The sequence below is a fragment of the Eretmochelys imbricata genome, chromosome 18, assembly GCF_965152235.1.
Source record: "Eretmochelys imbricata isolate rEreImb1 chromosome 18, rEreImb1.hap1, whole genome shotgun sequence".
Classification (NCBI taxonomy): domain Eukaryota; kingdom Metazoa; phylum Chordata; order Testudines; family Cheloniidae; genus Eretmochelys; species Eretmochelys imbricata.
The window spans coordinates 14719558-14738840 of NC_135589.1; the positions used below are offsets into that span (position 1 = coordinate 14719558).

The window sequence follows — 19283 nt, forward strand, 5'->3', positions numbered from 1 at the left end:
CCTACGCTTCCCAGTGCAGTCCATGTGCCGCTGCACTTCGGGGGTCAGCCCAGACTGACTCTTGCCCCTTTCAGCAGCCAGCCGCTGCAGATGCGATATATAAACCAGGCGCTGCGCAGGCAACCAAGTGTTAAAATTAATTATCTTGTTCTGATAAACCGGGCTGCAGCCTGAGCTGCTGGGAGCAAGCAGATAATTGCATAGTTGCTGGAAACCCTTTTTATTTAGCGAATGATCTTACCCGGCCCCGCACTTCGCGGAGAGCCCCAGAGGCTGAAATCTCCACCTCTGTAGAGCGGGTGGGTGGTCACGGCATCGACGGGGGAGGGGGGTAATAAAATGAAAAAAGCCTTGCTCCAGATGGGAAACCTAATCCCTTTGGCAAGACAGTCCGATCCAGAAAGGCATTTATAGAACCAAAGAATACTTAGTCACTTCAAAACCAGTTCCATCAGCCCCTTAATCCCAGAACAACGCTGCTGCGGCCTGGCGCTGATACACCAGGATTTGAAAGGATAATTTCCCTGCAGTCCACGCAGCTGAGCGTCTGAAGATAAATTTGTCTGCAGTGGAACTCCTGCTCCGTGCCCGGCACTAACAGGTGGAGCCTTTCCCAACACAGATCTTCAGCCAATTCCCATCGGCACAGAGTGGCAAATGCCAGCTCACTCCGACCCCACGGGCTCTTCTGGAGGATGAAATATTTTCACCTCTCCTTCCCTGCCTGGAAGGGAAAGATCCCACCCCAGAGGCCCAACGCAACAGCATACAAAAATCTGTTAAATGGGACAGCAACTGAGAGTCTGGATTCAGAGCGGGGTTTCATATGTTCCAGGTATCAGTGGTGAATGGGTCCCAGGAGAGGGTCTGGCCCAAGAAAGAGAGAAATAAAAATTAACAGGTTCAGGATGAGGGAAGCAGAGTTGAGCTGAATTCCCTGGCCATGCTTGCTCCCCTTTCCCCTCTCTGGGGGCCTAGCTTTGAGCAGACAGGCTACAGACCAAGGGGAGAGATGCTGGAAAGCAGCCAAGAACCATTCTCAGAAGAGGTCAGCGTAGGTAAGCCTGAGAATTTGAGGGTAAGAAGATGATGGAATAGAATTTCCACCTCCCCATCCTCTTCCACAATCATGCAAAGCATGTGTCAGTCTTGGTCAAACCAGGATAGGAGGAAATTTCACCCCACAGCCCAGAAAGAGACTGTCCAAAGCTTCTCTCTCTCTCTCTCTCACAGCCCCGCTCCTGGCCTCATAGACTGTAAGGGAGAAGGGACCATGGTGATCATCTAATCTGACCTCCTGCACATTGCAGGCCACAGAACCTCACCCACCCCTCCTGTAATAGACCCCTAACCTCTGGCTGAGATACTGAAGTCCTCAACACATGATTTAAAGACTTTATGTTCCAGAGAATCCACCAGAAGAGACTCACAGAACAGCTGTACGGGCTGCTCTTCTAAGACAGGCCCATATTAAAAGGCATGAAAAAGCAAGATTGCATGGGCTCAGAGGATGGGAAATGAGCCAGGGAGCTTCTGATCACTAGGCCAATGGTTTAAATCCAGCCCAGCAGCCGTGGGAAGCTGCCACCACGCAATGGCTGCCTGGTGGCCTGTAAGAAATGAGCCAGGTGGATCTCTGTCCAGTTCCCAATGGGCAAGTGTCCACTTAGAAGAAAACTGACCACCACCATGACCGGTTCTAGCCACTCCCTTGTTGGACGTCTCACCAGAGAGGATGGAGCTAGAACGGCCCCAGGAAACTGGAACTCCTTTCTCGTGCCTGGAAGGGAAGCTCATCTTTGCCGGGCCAGCTCTGTGCAGAGAGGGCTTTCAAGGTAGGTGACACCTGGCTGCCAGCCCCACTGAAGCTAATGGTAAAAATCCCAGCTCCTCCTGCGGGAGCAAAGTGAAGCCTCTCAAAGCCCACCCTCCCGCTTCGGAACCATCAGCCCTGCCCCCTTCCCGGGCCTTACAGTCCCCACTCTCAGTCTTCTATTTGTAAAGAAAACCCCTCACTGCAGCCACAGCTCGGAGGCCAAAAGCCCCCCGCGCATTCCCTCAGCAGCTACTGCCTGCACCGGGGTCGATTCCCCACGACGCGCAGGGACGGGGGCCTCTGACATCTCAGGCACCCGCTCCCCTTCCTCTCCGCTCCACATCCGACTCGCCCCCAAGCTTTAAAGCAGAATGACCCAGGGCACACTGGCTCCTCCAGGCCTTGGTGGCTTTCCTCGGCGTCCAACATAGAGATGTCTACACACTACGCACAACGGCTCGGGCTGCAGGGGGGGAAACGTCCCAGAGCCCAGCAGTTCTGGAGGCACAATGCCCAGAAGTCCCGCTCTCACAGCCTGCAGCTTATTGCTTGGCACTGATTTTAGACTCCCGTCTCCAGGCGAACAAGGAGAATCTAACCAGGGCACTCGTTTTACAAACACAAAGTGCTGGAAATCAGCTGAGCAACAAAGGTATTATCCCGCATCCTGCACCCCGGCCGGAGGCAGGCAGCCAGGGATCATGAGCCAGCAAAGCTCCTAGAGAGGAGGTGAGGTCCCTCCTCCAGCTGTCACTCCTCTGGTGGCCTCCACAGATCTGAAGAGGGACAGGCGAGCTGCAAGAGACTTCTTCAAGAGAAGGCCCAACCGATTACCACTGAAAAGGAGCATCCCTAATAGGAGCACACATCCTTCTGGTGATCCATAACAACGGGTGTAATTTAGGGACTACGTTTTCCATGATGCTGTTGGCCAGGGAATTTCGCCAGCTACAGTCCAGCGCAGTCCACGCTGTTTTGCAAAAGTCCAACACGCCCCGGGCGTACCCATTTCCATGACCTCGCCCCTCCTCCCGCTGCCACAGTCTCAACCCCAGTTGCGGAGTCAGACTGTCTTTCCAGGAAGCTGAAATCAAAGTGGCCAACTCACCACAGCCTCCCTGTTGGCCACGCCGAAGGTGGCTTTCTGACGCCGACTGGCAATGTAGGCAGAATTTTCCTGCAACTTCTCCAGGAGCTGCCGGATCGCTTTGCAGTAGTTGGCGATCTTGCATTCCTTCAGGAAAGATTTGAGCTGGAGAGAGAAGAAAGGAAGGGGAGAAAGGCAGAAAATGAATGACATGTAATAGTTTCCATTAAATGATCCCACGAAAAAAACCGCCTCCCTTGGAGAGAGGCAGCAAAGGGCTCCTCGTTCCCTCCGTTCGCAGCCACGGCCCAGCCATTACCCGTCTCCGCAGCCACGGTGCTTCACCCTCGTCTTAACAGATGGACCAATGCACCGGATGTCAGCACGGAGGTCAACTGGCAACGCCTTGCTCAGAGATGGCTCCCGGCATCCCTTATCACAGCTTATATCTGGAGAGGGCATCAAACCATCAGGCTGGAAACTCCTCCACGGCCTGAAACCAGAGCTTCCAGCTGCCGTAGAATCACAACCCACCTGGTCCCTGCTCAGGCACGAGGCAGGACTGGAACACCAAGGGCAGTGGGGGTAGATAGAGGCGCACGAGCAGAACTGGGGAGCCCCGGACTGGAACACGAAGGTGGGGGGGGGGCCAGTTAGAGGGGCACTAGAAGAGCTGGGAGAGGGGCAGAACTGGACTTCCAAGGGGCGGGGGGGGGGGGAAGGATTGAGCTGCATCCGGAAGAATCAGCTGGGGCGACGTTTACATAGGACCTCCCTGCACCGCCCCCAATTCCAGCCAATGCCTCTCACTTTTCCAGAGCGCAAACCCCACACACCCTCCCCACATCATCTGCAAAATGAACCTCTTTGTGGGCAGCCGTGAGGCCTCCGACTGGCCGATTATTTCCTCTTGGACCCGATGTCTCCTGCGGAACCCTTGGGCTCCCAGCCCGCACAGCTCAGAAACCACAGATGCTGCCGCCGGCCTGCGCAGAGACCCTCCCCGTCACCGAGGAGCAGCCCTGGCCTCCCGCTGGCCAGGAAACAAACTTCGGTTTCACTAGACAATGAGGGTATTTTATTCCAACCAGATCGAGATGTGTTTTTTGCCTGCAGCCTCGTCCTTAAACAACGACCCCCATCCTGCTCCCAATCCCAACCAGCCCCTCGCCCCCCCAGCTCTGCACCCACTCTTTTCCGGCTCAACTCCGCCCTCCCCCAAAGACGAGCGGAGGCCATGTCCCTGTCCCTGCTGGCAGAGGGCTGCAGAAGCAAGGTGGACAAACTGACAAGTAGATTTCCTCCCAGGTACATTACATTGCTTGCCAAATGCTCCTGCCCTCGGCAGAGAGGAGCTCTCCAAGGCAGGCTCTTAGCCAGAGCCACACGCAAAGAGAAACCCCCCCAGGGCAGACAAATGGCTAACCGTCAGGGAATCCAAAGCAGAGGGTGAAAGGCCAGCGGGTCGCTTCCCCTGCAGTGCATAGGCCTCGCTAACCTGCGGCCTCTGAGCCGAGAGTCAGCGTGATCCAGCAGTGAGAGCAAGGAAAGGGCAGTCAAGAGATCGGAATTCTAGTTCCAGCTCTGCCACTGACTCGCTGAGGGGCCTCGAGAGAGTCACACAACTTCCCTGCCTCTGTTCCCCCATCCATAAAATGAGGCTCATTCTGTAACTGCCTAACGCAAAGGGGGGTGTTGGGAGGGTTAGATCAGTTAATGTCCATAGCGAGCTTGGAACAGGTAAAGCAACCTGGGGGACAAAGTACTACACTACCCAGCTAACAGCTCTGAAGCACACACAGGTGTGGGGCAGAGGCTTGTTTTACTTTGATTTCACACACTCGTTACTTAGAGTGGGATAGGGCCCCAAAGGCAGGACTGCAAAAGCCACTCCCACCTCACTCTGATCAACCAGGGAGTTGGGAAACTGCCGGAACTGAGGAAGAGGATGGGCTGAGAGGAAGGATAGGCTTGAGGTTCAGGAACTGGACTGGAGATCTGGGTTCAGTTCTTGGTTTCACCATAGACTGTGTGCATGACCTTGGGCAAGTCACTTAGTCTCTCTGTGCCTCAGTTTCCCCTCTGACCTTTTGTCTCAGCTATCTTTGGAGCGGGGATCATCTCTCTAAGTACATACAGCACCACGTGCAATGGTACCCTGATCTCGGCTGGGGCCTGCAGATGTTACCACAAACTGCATCCCTCGGGAGGCAGGTACCCCTGTGACCGAGAGGTGACACACCTCCTCTGTGCTAATGTCCCCCACCGCTGGCAGCCCGCACAGCACTGCAGGAAAAGCCAGTCATTGGCTCAAGTTTGCTACGCACATGGTGAATCCTCTCCCGTCACCCTAAAGCACGTCCCTCCGTTGCACACCTCCACTCTATCCCCCATATTCTACATGATCCTAAGTTCTCCTTCAACCTCAGAAACGCCAGGGTTAATATATGTTGCCTGCCCTCTCCCTAAAGAGGTGTTTAAAAACCGGTCAGTAAAACAGCTTTTCTGCTGCTCAAATCCCCCCAACTCCTCCTAAAATATGTATCTTTAGGTGCTGCATATTTATCTTCTCCCAGGAATGCATTTGTCATTTTATTTATCTCGCTGGATCCCCGCAGCTGCAGCTCGAGATCCATTTCATCCGTTGCGATGTACATTATCATTTTTCTTTTGCTGCAGAAGTGTCGCCAGAAATCCTGCCAAATCTCAAGCCCTATCTGTGCAGTTCAGCGCGGCTTGTTTGCTCCTTTCCCCGCCATCCCGCCCCCTCCCTGTTCCCCTGCTATCTGCCTCGGATATTAACGAGAGGTAATGAGATCTCAACTCCAGCTCTGGCTCCTGCGTTAAAAGACGGAGACAACCCAGAAGGCTGGAGCAGACAGAGAGGAGGGAGCGAGTGGGTGAATGTGTGCGTGTGCGTCTCCACTTCGCCAAATCGCACAATTGTATCTTCCCAGAGTATGGGAAGCCAAGGGGTGCGTGTGAGAGACAAGCGACATCTCGCACTAGCTCCCAGCTAAGCAGCCCTGTGATTAGCAGGATTGATTCTGTCAGCCTGCCACGCCAATGGTTTACACCAGCGGAGACCACAGCAAAAAACACCATTCTCCTTACTGGAAAAGATGCAGGGAGCTATAAATGATCTGAAGCAGCCGGGCTTGTGTGTTCCAGGCAAACCAACCCAACCCCAGCCCGCCACCCCAAAAACAAAGGAACGAGAGCATGCAAGCCAGAGCAGAGAGGAAGGCAGCTGGAGCAGCACATGGCAAGGACCATCCACAGTTCCTGCCCTTCTGCCGAACCACAGATGATGCCCTCCCCTGCCTGTCCCCCGGCCCTCGTTCTGGTGGCTGTCCCCTTTTCCCGTGCCCTTGCTGTGTGTTGCTTTCCCTCTGGCAGGGGGCTAGGGAAGGTACAAGCAGCCTCCTCTAAAGTCAGTTCTGATTCTAGTCTGAGAACCAGACTGCAGGGCGTGCCCAGAGGCAGCCAGACCGGCACCTCATCAGAAGGGGGCTTAACCCTCACCGCCAACCCGCAGCCTCCCCCCGGGTCACTCCCGAGGCGCTGGGCAGAAGAGAAGTCTTTGAACCCCCTCCATCCTGCTGGCTCCACTTCCCTTTGATCTGCCCTCGTGCTTCCTGCTTTCCGGGCTGTCAAGTTCCGTTTGGAGTCGGTTCAGCCGAGCTTCTCCCAAAGCCACGGACCGGCAGCCGCAGAACCCGCCCTCTGCCAGCAGGACTCCGGTCCCAGCGCCAAGGCATTAGGAGGAGGTGAGCTCCAAGCGCCAGGAGGAGGGATTTTTAATCACCGAGTGGAGGTGTCCCAGGGACATGGCCTGCCTCCTGGGACCTCGGCTTCTGGAAATGCAAACCCAACGCCCAGGCCCAGCAGACACACTGAGGCCGTGGTCAGCGGTGGCTACGCAGGAAATCAACAGGATGTTCTATCCAGGCGCTTGTTCCACCACACTGCACACACAGCACTAATTATCTGCAGAAAGGCAGGCTAGGATGTGGGGTGTCTGGAAGCTACAGGGCGCTTGGTGCCAGGGGCCTGCGGGACACGCTCCATTCCAGCCACAGCACCAGCTCTGGATGGCTTTGAGGCCCTCAGCAGCTGCTGGAAACGACGCAGGGAGCAAAAGCTTTCATGCGTCTCTTGTTTATCAGTAAATGAACAGGCAGGAGCGAGCACGGGAGCTGCTCTCCTAGCACAGAAGAGCCCATCTGCCAGTGGCAGCTAGGCAAGGGCCTAGCCAGATTCCAGGCACCCAGCCCATCACCCCGTGCCTGGCAGGTGCTGGTCTGCAACACTGCAGCAAGGAGCAGATACGCCTCCCACAGGGCCAATGGTTCCCACACTGAGAAGTCACCGCCAGATCAGCCAGAGGTGTCATAGCAACCAGGTGCATGGTCACTCACTAGCCAATGGCATCTAAGCAGATCAAAGATGCTTGCAGTACTGAGCAACGTGAGGGCAGCAAACCAACGCCAGTTCCCATACGCCACCCATCAACAGGGAGTTAAAAAAGGGAGCCGAGGGGGAACAGAGAGAGAGCAACATGTTCACTGAGCTCGGAGCGAAATTTAACTGTTCAGAACCAGTGACCCGCTGATACCTAAATACAAGCCATCCGGCTCTCCCGCTGCGCCAGGTATCAGCTGACACATACAAACGCACCCGGGCGACACCCATCAGAAGGCAGGGCAGTGCGCCGGAGAACAGGGCTTGTTTGCAAAGGGACAAGGAAAGAGCACCGCTTCGTGGCACGGGCACAAGGGGCCATGGGGAGGGACAATAAGTCCTGCTACATGTGCGAGGGGAAAGGGGCACGTGTGTTATTTTGTGGTGGGTGAAAAAGGGCTGGAGGAGAGAGCCCCATCTTGGGGTGGGCGCGTGAGGTTCTGTGGGGCAGGGAAGTACGTCACCTCATGGGGCACAGCTACTAACTCATGCCTGTTCTGGGAAACCCCATGCTGCAGAGCTAGAGCACCCAGAGCCAACCTGCATTCATCAGTCACGAGGACACATCTGCAGTAATTAGATGCCCCTTTGTACCGCTCCCACGTCTCCCAGGGGAGATGTGAAATACAGAACTACCTCCTCACCCACCCTCATCCTCCTGCTGCCTTGAGACTTCCCTTTGCCCACAGCCCCTGAGTGAAACCAGGGCCAAAAACATCTGGAGAAATGCCAAGGGAAATCACCACTGGGAGAAAAGAGAGACCCCCTCCCACCAGCGCCGTTTCAAGCCTGCCCCAAATTCGCATGCCCCTAGCACAGGAAAGCGCCTTACTTGAATGACAATCGGCAGGGTCAGCTCTGGGAATCCGATGCTGTGGGCTTGGCCATGGAGATATTCGAGCGTCAGGTCATACAGCTGCTCGATGAGGCCATCCTGGGTAAGGGGGGGGTGGAAGGAAAAAGAAATCAGATAAAAACCAAATCCCAAGCCGCCTGCACTCTGCCAGGGCCCTGAGCTCTCTGGGGCCAGGGCTCTGTGCCACCTGGGGTCCTGTGGGTGGAAGAGAAACAGATGGGGATGCTAGGATGTGAGATGGGCCCATGTGAAGATCTCTCTCAGTACGCAGACCACAGAACAAGCCACCCTAAGAGGTGACACTGAACGCACTGCTCATGCCTTCTTGTGCCTCTGTCACCCCAGCTGAACCGGGTACAAACTCCACGTGGAATCCAGAGGCATCGGAGCTGGGGAAATAAACCCCTAACAAAATCCACCCCGGTGTGTAGCATTCATGCAAGGTTCATGCGCTTAGCAACATTCAGGGCACACCCGGAGTGTTGTGTAGGAGCAGTGCACACACGGCTCCTCTCAAGGGCATGAACCTTGAAATCTCGCCCAAATGACATGAACCGTGAAAAGCCTCCCAGGACTGGGCTCAAGGCCCGAGACCAAAAAATGCGGTAAATAAATATTGGTAAATAAAAATATTATACAAAGCCAGTGTATTCCTTTTATTTGTTGGAGTATGTAATGCACCGGGGGAGAGAAAAAAAATAAAGGAGAGGGTGGAAAAGCTGACAGGCAGACCAGCCCGTCGGCAGACCAGCCTGCTTGCTTGCTTAAAGCTTGTCCTGTCTTGTATTTGAACCGCAACACCGGTGCAACCATGCTGACTTCAAAGGAGCTGCCTAGGGATTTGTTTCGCTCACTCTGTACTAGGCATTAGAGCATGAACCCTGGGGTGGAAGGCAGGGGGAGGGAGGTTCCATGTGACAGGTAAGGGGGTGCCACATACCCGGAATGCCTTCTCCTGCAGGTTAGCATTGGACAGCTTCAAGATGACTGCAAAGTTAATGGGCTTGGCACTCATGCGGCCTGGCTTCTTATTGAAATCCACTTGCTGGAAAATCTGCAACAGAAGAAAATCCGGTGTAAAAATGATAAAACCCGCAGCGGGCAGAGAGAGAGAGAGAGAGGGGAAGAAAAACTAACAAGACCACAGCCTCGCTGAAAGGCCTGTGGGCCAGGTCCCAGATCAGCTGACGTCACTTGCAAACCTCCCATTGCCTTCAACAGCACAGCGCTGAGCCTGGGTGAGCGTAAACTGCTTTAAAGACAAAGCCAGGTGATGCTCCTCCAAGGCAAAGAAGGATTATCCACCATTGCACAGATGGGTAAACTGTGGCAAAGAGTAAGTGACTAAACCACAGTCATACAACATCAGTGGCAGAGCTGCAACTACAACCCAGAAATCCCAAACCACCCCCCCACCCCACATTCCCCAGCTCTAACCACTAGTCTTCATTTCTTCCTAAATATCCTACTCATGCCCTTGGCAGATTGCAGAGCAAGTCCAGGATCAGACGTCTCATTTGGCTAAAGCTTTGGAGACCTGCACACGAAAGATGCGACAGAAGCATGCTGCCCAACATAACCCCTTCTTAAGCAGAGATGCGAGTAATCAGAAGCTTGCTCCTGAGCAGAGCTGAGCCTTAAGAGGTCAAACAAAACACAGCCCAAGAGTATTTTCCAGTGGTCCTTTACAATAATGGGCTTCTCTACCGACAGCAAGACTTTGGGCTGTGTTTAGCACATGTTCATTCACGGACAGCCCACATCTATGCTCTTTTTTTCACTGCAACATCATTGTGACGTTTCCTAGGGAGCATATTTCACAAGCCACCCTTCATCAGCAGGGACTCCTTTTGCACGCTGCACCCCACGGCAGCAGAGGCTGCTGTGTCCATCATATCATGGCCTTGAAATAAGGGAGAAAGCGCAGATTGTTCTCCAGGGCTACATCTGCATCCACCCGTTAGACCAGAGGTGGGAAAACTATGGCCCACGGGCCATATCCAGCCCGCGGGACCATCCTGCCCAGTCCCTGAGCTCCCGGCCGGGGAGGCTAGTCCCTGGCCCCTTGCCTGCAGCCCCCGCCCCTCCCCCCGCAGCCTCAGTGTACTGCGCCGCCGGTGCTCTGGCCCACCACTCCTTCCGGGAAGCGTGGCGGGCTCCGGCATGGTAAGGGGGCAGGGAGTCCTGGGGGGCAGTCAGGGGACAGGGAGTGGTTGGATGGGGCGGAGGTCGGAGGGACGGTCAGGGGAAGGGGAGTGTGTGGGGGGGTTTGGATAGGCGTGGGAGTCCCAGGGGGCCTGTCAGGGGCGGGAGGTCCTGGGAGGGGGCGGTCAGGGAACGAAGAGCAGGGGGGGTTGGATGGGTCAGGGGTTCTGAGGGGGGCAGTCAGGGGGCGGGAAGTGGGAGGGGGCGAGGGCCAGGCTGTTTTGGGAGACACAGCCTTCCCTACCCGGCCCTCCAAATAGTTTTGCAACCCCGATGTGGCCCTCAGGCCAAAAAGTTTGCCCACCCCTGCGTTAGACACGAGGGGAAAACCTGTCCCTTTCCGGGCACAGAGCAGTGGCCACACAGTGAGAGATCAAACCAGGAGCGCTCCGACAGCTCGCCCAGAACCCCAGGGCACAGGCATGTGTTATACTCAGCACACCGTACACGGGTTCTTCTGTGGGCTGACGTCAGCCCCCAGGGACAGGGGTCAGTAGTGCTTGGTTGCCCGCCACATGCCTCTGCCCTGCCTGAGATCTGCTCCCCACAGGAGTAAGACGGCAGCTCGCTCCCCCATGGACCATTGGGATCTCTGAAGAATCAGCCAGTGAGAGACAGTTTGGGGAAGTGGATACTTGTCCCCTGGCAAGAGGTCTAACTTCAGACAGGGCAGGCCACCAAATGCCACCTCCAGCTTCTGGAGACAGCCAGCTCAGGTGCCAATATTTAGCAGCCTCAGAATATTTTACTGCAGGGTCTTCTCCTCCACCTTAGGGATTCCCTACCTCTTAAACACCACACGCTGAGGCTGCGCTCAAGCAACATGCATCCTCTGACTGTTCCTGCTCTGCACCCAGCCGTGGGAGCATCGCCCCTGGGACACCCCAGAGCTCAACCAGCATCGCAAGTGTGGGCAGAGGACTCTGGGTGCTGGGGCAAGAGGGTCCAGGTCACATGGCTGCCCCCAGGCCAGAAAACCACACAGTCAGCGATCGATTCTTTGCATTTGATTTGTCAGGCCAGGTTATCGGGGAGGAAGGGCCGAGCTCGGTGGCTTGTGAAAACAAAGAGCCCCTCTCCAGGGAATCGAAGCTACAAACCTCATTATGCACAATTATTTCTTTGGCCAAAACAGCAGTATCGATCCCCTCAGTCAAATGCATGAAAGCGGAAGGCGTTGGGCTTTGTGGGACCGTGCATGCCGGCGGCCGAGGGGGGGGAAATGCAAGCAGACTTTTTGAGGCACTTGCCAGAGGGGTCAGAGAAACTATACGAACATTGGCCAGGCGGAAGGGACAGAGGCTAGCGACATGGCTGGGAGGGAGGGGTGAAGTGTAGACTCCCTGGGGCAGGCTGGAGAGAACACGGGCGGGGGGGGGCACGACGACGGGGGACTAGAGGGCCAGAAGACTCACAGGCCAATGATCTGGCTGAAGTTGGGATAACATCTGTTACCCAGAGGAAAGGACGTGGCAACCTAAGGCGGTGCGAGTGGGCCATCTGACTTATACACAGGGTCACTTATTTCTACATCTAGAGGGTCCCTCTTATACACAAGTATATACGGTTCTCATTGCCAGCACCACCCCACAGCAGCCAATTTACAGCAATCCCTGCCACCCCGTCCAGTGCCCATGACCTTCACCTTGGGTCTCCACACAGGCCAGCTAACTCCAGCCCACCATCCCACGGCCGCTGTCCAGAGCGAGTCTCACCCTCCCTTCCCCGGCCAACCCCAAGCCACATTCCAGGAGCATGGGCTCCTGCAGGGGCTTATCTCACACGTCTACGACCACGACCACCTCTCCTGTGTTATAAGTGCCGCGGGGCAAGGACCTTGTCTGTATGCCCACAAATGGGCTGGGCGCCAGACACCTGTCTGCCAGGAACGGGACTGAGGACAAACTTATTCCAGAGGACACCTAGCACACTGCTGCGGTGGCAGCGGGTAGGGACAGGGAGTCAGGAAACCTGGAGCACGCACCCTCCATGGGTAACCTTGGGCAAGGCACGTCCCCTCTCTGTGACTCAGTTTCCCTAGCTGCGTGGTAGCAACAATGGTGCCCACATCTTTGGGGAAGCGCTTCAAGATCCATGGGCACATATGCCCAGCGTTCTCATTTCTCAGGTGACGCCTGCCTCGCCCGATATCCTTGCAGACAGAACTTTCCCCCTCTCCCCCACACCCACCGGCAGGGCAACTGGAGGCCCCGGAGATTCCCACCACAGCACGCTGGACACCTGAGATGAGGTCCTTACCATTTTAAGTGTCAGCGGAGTGAAAAAACTCCTGCCTTTCTAAGCATGTCAGGGTTAGCCCATGCCCCCACCTCCCTTTGCCCCCCCCGAGAAGCTACATTTAAATTGGCATACCAAGACTTCCTATGGGGAGATTTCCAAGCTGTTTACCTACACTTGCCTTCCAGCGGTTGAGCCGCCAATTCTCCCACTGCAGAAACTAACGCTTGTCACCAACCAAGGGAAGCACCAAAAAGGCATTGGGATCTCATGGCCTGTAAGGGAGGGGAAGAATCCAAAAAGCTGTCCCCCCTCCAGCCCCCTTCTCAGATTCTTCCTCTCCCTGCCCTTCCCCCTAAGAGGTAATTTTGGAAGGCTTCCCTCCCTCCCCCTCCTGGAGAGCAGAGACGGAGAGGAGCCGTCTGGGTTGCCTGCACGGGAAACAGAAGCCCTTGTCAAGATGAATCAGGGAGCCAGCTCTCATTTACAGTGGCAGGGGCTTGGGGAATTCCTGTGCCTAGAGGAATTGTGCAAACATTCAATCTGCCATCTCTGGAAGGCTTGGTGGTGACAGGGGCGGAGGAGGACGGGGGAGGGGGGAGGCAGCAAGGGCTGGATTTCCTTGATTGCATGCAGGGGGGAATTAGCATGATCACCTCTCACCCAAAAAAATAACACACACACCATGCTCCAGAGAATTTGATTTCTGGTACCATGCAGAAACTGCTCCAAAAGGCACAGGTGGCATCAAAGCCCGTGCATGGGGGCTTTCACTGGCACATAGCAAGAGTGGGCACAAAAAAATGGAGTCATGAACTCCAGAGCTAGCCCTTGGTATCTACAGACCCTCAGGGACCCGCCCATCCCCCCTGCTATGGAAACTGGGGTAAAATGGATCTTGGTACCCTGGAGTGTGATTGGAGGTTTGCAGGGGGCACCCACAAGACCTTAGGCCAGATCAGATCAGCTAAGTCACAGGTAAAAATGAGGGCCTACAAGGATGGTCTCGTCACTAAGGAACTGGATTGGGACTAGGAGATCTGGATTCATTTCCCAGCTCTGCCACAAACCACCCAGCGTGACCCTGGGCAAGTCACTTAACCACTCTGTGCTTCAGTTTCCCCATCTGTACAACAGGGATAGTTCCTCACGAGGGATGGGAAGCGTCGTGAAGGCAAAGGTGTTCCAGATCATAAGGTGCTCGGATATTACCACACCAAGGGACAGAGGTGTATTGAGGTGGGAAGAGACAGCTCTTAGAGACTCGATCGAGAACCTGGTGCATTATTTGCCAATACTAGGGGGGCGCTGGCTGGCTGCTGGGAGACAAGAGAGGTTTGCTGCATTTCAATCATCTTATGTTTCCATGGGGAAGGCAGCACTTTGAATAAGCACCCAGATAACACCCCCCACCAAACACTGCCACCTGGACGAGCTAAGCCTGAGCAGTGCCCCCCCCATACACACCAGCATCGGATGCGGTTGGAGGCTTGCGGAAGCCAGGAGGAAGTTCAGCGTGCAGCGTGGTAACGTCTGGCTAGGGCCTGATACAGAGCTTGCCACCGAAGTGGTGGTGGCGGCGGTGGCTGGGGGGGAATGGAGCGGGGGGTGGGGGTGGGACACTATCTCCCAGAGCCTGAGAAAAGCAAAAACCACCACGCAGAGCCAAGGGGAGATGCCCCTATCGCGCCACTGGGCTGGCGGCGGCTCCCCAGAACAGACGGCAAGAGGAAGGAAAGCAGCGAAGAACTGAGCGGCCCACCCGAGCCAGGGAGCAGCGGGGGGGGCCCGGAGCAGAGCTATAAACGGCCCTGGTTTCCACCGGCTGAGAGGATGTGGTTTGCGAAGGACGTTTACAACAACATGAAACCGCAAGAGTCTTTGCTTCAACAGAACCCGATCAGCAACGTGCCCAGGGCTTGTTTGTTTGAAAAGCCCCAACCTTCTCCAGCCTCTCCCTCTTCCTCCTCACACGCTGACCACCAGGCCTCTCTCACCCCACCCCTGGATCCGGTGGGCTCAGGCCGAGCGTGGAGCGCAGCCAGGCGCGGGGGAAGGGGGGCCGGGTCGTTAGGTCTGCAGGAAAGGAGGGGGGCGCCTTGGCTAGGAACGGTGCAAAGGGTGGTGTGAGGCGCTGACCGTTTGCCAGCTCCACCCCAACCCGAGGGGGAAGAGGGGGGCTAAGAACAGACTTCACTTGCAGGCAGCTATTTTAAGCAGCCTTTTAGGTCTAACAGGCTTTTTCTGAAGTATAACTTCTTGGGCAGTTGCTCGGGGTGTTTTTTTCTTTTTCACTGAAGAATAGGTGGCTCATTAATTATATGTATTACGGCATTGCCTAGGCAATCCAACCGAGACCAGGCCCTGCCGTGCTTGGTGCTGTACACAGTCAGCCTGCCCCTAAGAGTTTACAATCTAACTAGACAAAAGGCAGGACTATGGCCCCCATTTTACAGGTGGGGGTACTGAGTTACAGATAAATTATGCAGCATGGGGAGTCCGTAGCAGAGCCGGGAATCGCATATCGATCTCTCGAGACTCATTCCAGTGCCTGAACCACCACCGGAGCATCCTTCCTTGGGCTCAGGGGACTGGAAAGAAAACCCTGTGGCAGTAGCATCCCAAACCCATGGCCATCTACGCACGGGATGTTCAGAGGGCCTTGGTGAAAGCGATCTGGCAGGTTCAGTCCAAGTCACGGCAACGCTGGTGCTATCTGGGCCCGCCAAAGCCTGTCTGCACGATGGAAAGCAAAGCCCCTTCCCACACCTACAGGTGGCCCCTGTAGCCCCAGGCCGTGGCAGCACATGGGAGATGCTTGGCCTGACACTACCTTTGCTAGGCCTATTCTGTGGACAGTGGCCTTCAGTCTCCAGGGCTGAGAGTTCTGCCCCAGCATATGCACAGAGCACCCACCAAAGACAGCTAGAGAGGAGCCTATCGACACTGCTCCTCCCATTGGAACCGCTGTTCTCGACTGCCTTAACACAAAGGCTTCCCTCTCCCCAGGCCACCACCCGCTCTCTTGTCCCCAGAGGGCCCCAGTCATGAGAGCCCAGAGCTGAGAACAAAGCTGATGTCTCTTCTTGTAGCTACTTTAAATGCAGATGCGAGAGTTATCCAAACTCAGGTTCTCCCTTCAGTTAGTTTTGGTACATTGTCACTGCAATTGCATTCCTGTGATGCATCCGATGGGATCTAGCGGCCAGCGGGGTTAGTCACAACTCAATATCTATGCCCAGCTGAGAGAAAAACATGTGAAGGAAGCAGAATTCTGCACATTAACTTTTAGAGGGAACATCACGACATAAGCAATTGTTCACACCAAGTGTCTAGAGTGTGGACTAATGATCACACTTAATGTTAAGGTTACACATTTCTAAATAGCTCACAAAGGGTGAATGTGCAAGTGGCATGTTGCAAACCTGCAGTCGGCACAAGTAGAATATGTTACGCATGGTTATAAGCACATCGCTCAAAGGTGCTGTAGATAGTTATACACCACCTATTAATCTGCTGGACCCTGTAACAGTTGAACACCTATTAATCAAGTACAAACTATGCATAAATATGTCCTTAATATAAAAAGCGCAACTGGATTTCAGCAATAAGGTCCTGACATGTCAACCCCAATTCTGGCTCCAAGAAAGAGCCAACCCCCTGAATTCATATACCCTTCCACCCCCACATTTTGGGAAGGCTGGAACCCAGATCTCGGCTTTGCAACGTAAGCCTATCTCGAAGAGCAAGAGACAAATGTGAAGTTACATCTCCAACGTGCTCGATGAGGCATCTTGGACAGACCAAACGATGCAAGTCCAGTTGAACAAGGCTATAATTAACCACTGGAACCATTTACAAAGGACTGTGGTGGATTTCTCCATCACTGACAGTTTCAAACAGGAATTAGTTCAAGCTGGTGCAATGCAGGAGGTCAGACTAAATGATCACAATGGTCCCTTCTGGTTTTATAATCTACGAACAGGACACCCACAGCCTCAACACAGACAATTCCTTTCACAAACACAATAGGCAGCGTTTGCTGGGGGTGGGGGCATGCCCTGGAAAGGGGAGAAACAATAAGAATCCTTCAAGGATGGCACAGTGTTACCCGCAGAGCAGGAGCAAGCTGCATAGTGCAGGGCATCCCCAACTCTGCATCATCTGGGGAAGGGCTCATTCCCATTTGGAAGCTGCCACAGAGATGCTTTTTGCCCATCAGGTCTTGACACTCAAGGCAGCCCCCTAAGCTGTAACGTAGATGGTGAAAATTCAACCCTATTTATCAAGGATGTGATCCAGCATATATGACGCTGCTTGCCGGGGCTGCAAGGAGCCGACCAAGCGTGCAGCGTGAGCAGCCGTTTGCAGATGCCAGGGGGAGTGTATGTTTAGACAGCTTTTGTTTGTTGCTGTTAGAGGAACAGGAACTGATTTACCTCCAGGATGAATGGCAGAACCGGCATGAAGGTCCGGGTGTTCTCGGAGAGCAGCGTGAGGGCCCTGATGCAGTGCATCCGCAGGGGGTAGAAACGAGCCGTGGGCACCAACCTGGAGAGGAGACGGAGGGAAGGTTACTGGGGAATTAAACCTACAGTCTTCAGGGCTAAAGACACAGGCCTCTCCCACTTGAGCTGAAAAGGCAAATTGTTTTAGCTCGGAGTAGGAGGCTGTTAGGGCTGCACAGGCTGGCCCACAGAGGGAGACCCGATATCATGTTCTACGCCAGCAGAGAACACAAGGATTGTAGCGCCTCGCTCATTTGAACACCCCGAGTTCTTGCAACCAGGATCCCAACTCCTCAGTTTCCTCCTTCTAGGTCGGTGGTTCTCAACCAGTGATCTGCACGTGGGGGTGGGGGGTGGTCTGCAGACTACGTCGATGATTTCCAAAGGGGCCTGCACCTCCATTTGAAATGTTTTTAGGGCTCCGCAAATGAAAACGGGTTGAAAGCCGCCATTCGAGGCAATCTCCCGTATCTATGTACCTTTTTCAGCTGCTGCTGCTGCCCCTAATAGCATCACTCCCACCCACCAAACCAGAGCTGAACGGGAAGAAAGGGGACACGAACGGAGCAGCCACTCTTCAATGGACCACCAGGTCACCATGGGAAATATTCCCCCTTATTACCATCACCGACTACTATTCCAGGACGGAGTCCTCCCACCACCACTGGGGAAACAAGGACTGAGGTTTGCATCAGTAAGTGCATGCCATGTAATTTACAATCACAAAAGCCACAATCATAATTAGCCGCTGCAGCCCTGGCTGTCTCAGTAGAGGCAACGCAGGGCTTATGGCTAAGGAAATTGAACTAGGAAGGTAACGGCCCAGTCTCTCTCTGGCCCACCTCAATTCATTAGTGCATACGCAGCACCTTCATCCCAGGATCCTCTGTTTCCATGGCAGCCCCATTTCATAAGTGGGGACACAGAGAAGAGGAGCGACTCAGCCCGCAACATGCGTGAGGGGCAGAACCAGGAATGAAGAAACTGACTCGGGCCCCTCTGTTTTCATCACAAGGCTGAGGCATCTGATCCACCAGCCCCTTGCTATGAATGAATTGCACCTAATAATGATGCTTTTAGTGCTAAGAAAGGTGCTTTTTAATGTGGTTCCTGGAGAACAGCTTTGATTCTGAGACGTGAACCCCAAAAAGAGAGACCACTGAGCAATGCAGCAGAGAGAATCTGCATCAGTGGGCGACATAAATCACTCCCTTTTTCTCCCCCCACCTCCACCAAATAGTGAAATAATCATCACTGGATCCATTATGGAAATAAATCTATTTTGCACCCGCATGCTGGCACCGCTGGAGATGACGAAAGCCTTCCTCAGGAATTAATTGATCGAGGGATAAACCTGTTAAAGGTATAGATTTATTGTAAACCCAGACCATTAATTTCAGAGTGCTCCATGGAACAGCAATCAGCCTAACCTCCCAACGGCTGGGACGGAAGCGGAATGAGAAAAGCAGCAGGGCCCCAGAGTACGCTGGGGTGGGGGAGGGCTGGCTCGTCCCTCCAAGGCCCAGCCAGGCGTCTAGCTCAGGCTGCTGAGTTTACAGCTCATGCCTCCCCTTGCAAAGGGGCGCGCTCCCTAACCTTCCCCCACCCCGAACGCCTGCCCAGCTTCTCCTGTGCACCAGGGCCCAGCAGGACATCAACAGCCTGACAAGGATTATTTTCCACTCGCTGCAACTCCTGTTACGCTTCTGGGTCGCCACCATCTGCCTGACGGGGAAGGCTGCAGGAAGCCCCCCTCCTACATCAGTCTAAGCCCAGCCAAGCGGCGGGCTGTTCCCGAGATGCCAGCGTATCTCCTCTCCCCATGGAAAGGGGTGCTTCGGCCTCTCACACGCACAGCCCGGAGGAGCTTGGTGTTTATTAAATGTGCTGGAAGGGCCCCAAAGTAGGTCGGACTGGACAGTCCCAGGGTAAGCCAAAAGCTGCACAGAAATGAGGGGGCACTCCAAAATGGGGGGGGGGGGGCAGGAAGAGGCGCCTGAGACAACAGAAGGGATTGGAGGAGCTCCAATGGAGCAGTCTTCTCCCTCTGTCCCAGTGTCCGGAGAGCCCCAGCCCAGCCATACCCCCTGCACCCTTTTAGCTCTTTAT

General features: G+C 54.7%; 1 protein-coding gene across 2 annotated transcripts in view; it reads right to left on the minus strand.

Moving 5' to 3' along the window:
• NOC2L (NOC2 like nucleolar associated transcriptional repressor) overlaps positions 1 to 19283 on the minus strand; it is an 85078-nt gene that overhangs the window by 37602 nt on the left and 28193 nt on the right. For both annotated transcript variants that reach the window (XM_077837200.1, XM_077837199.1), the window contains exons 12-15: positions 17106 to 17217; positions 9164 to 9277; positions 8200 to 8301; positions 2925 to 3068 (exon numbers count right to left, since the gene is read on the minus strand). In XM_077837200.1, coding sequence (XP_077693326.1) covers positions 2925 to 3068; positions 8200 to 8301; positions 9164 to 9277; positions 17106 to 17217 — 472 coding nt within the window. The remainder of the gene's footprint in view (positions 1 to 2924; positions 3069 to 8199; positions 8302 to 9163; positions 9278 to 17105; positions 17218 to 19283) is intronic.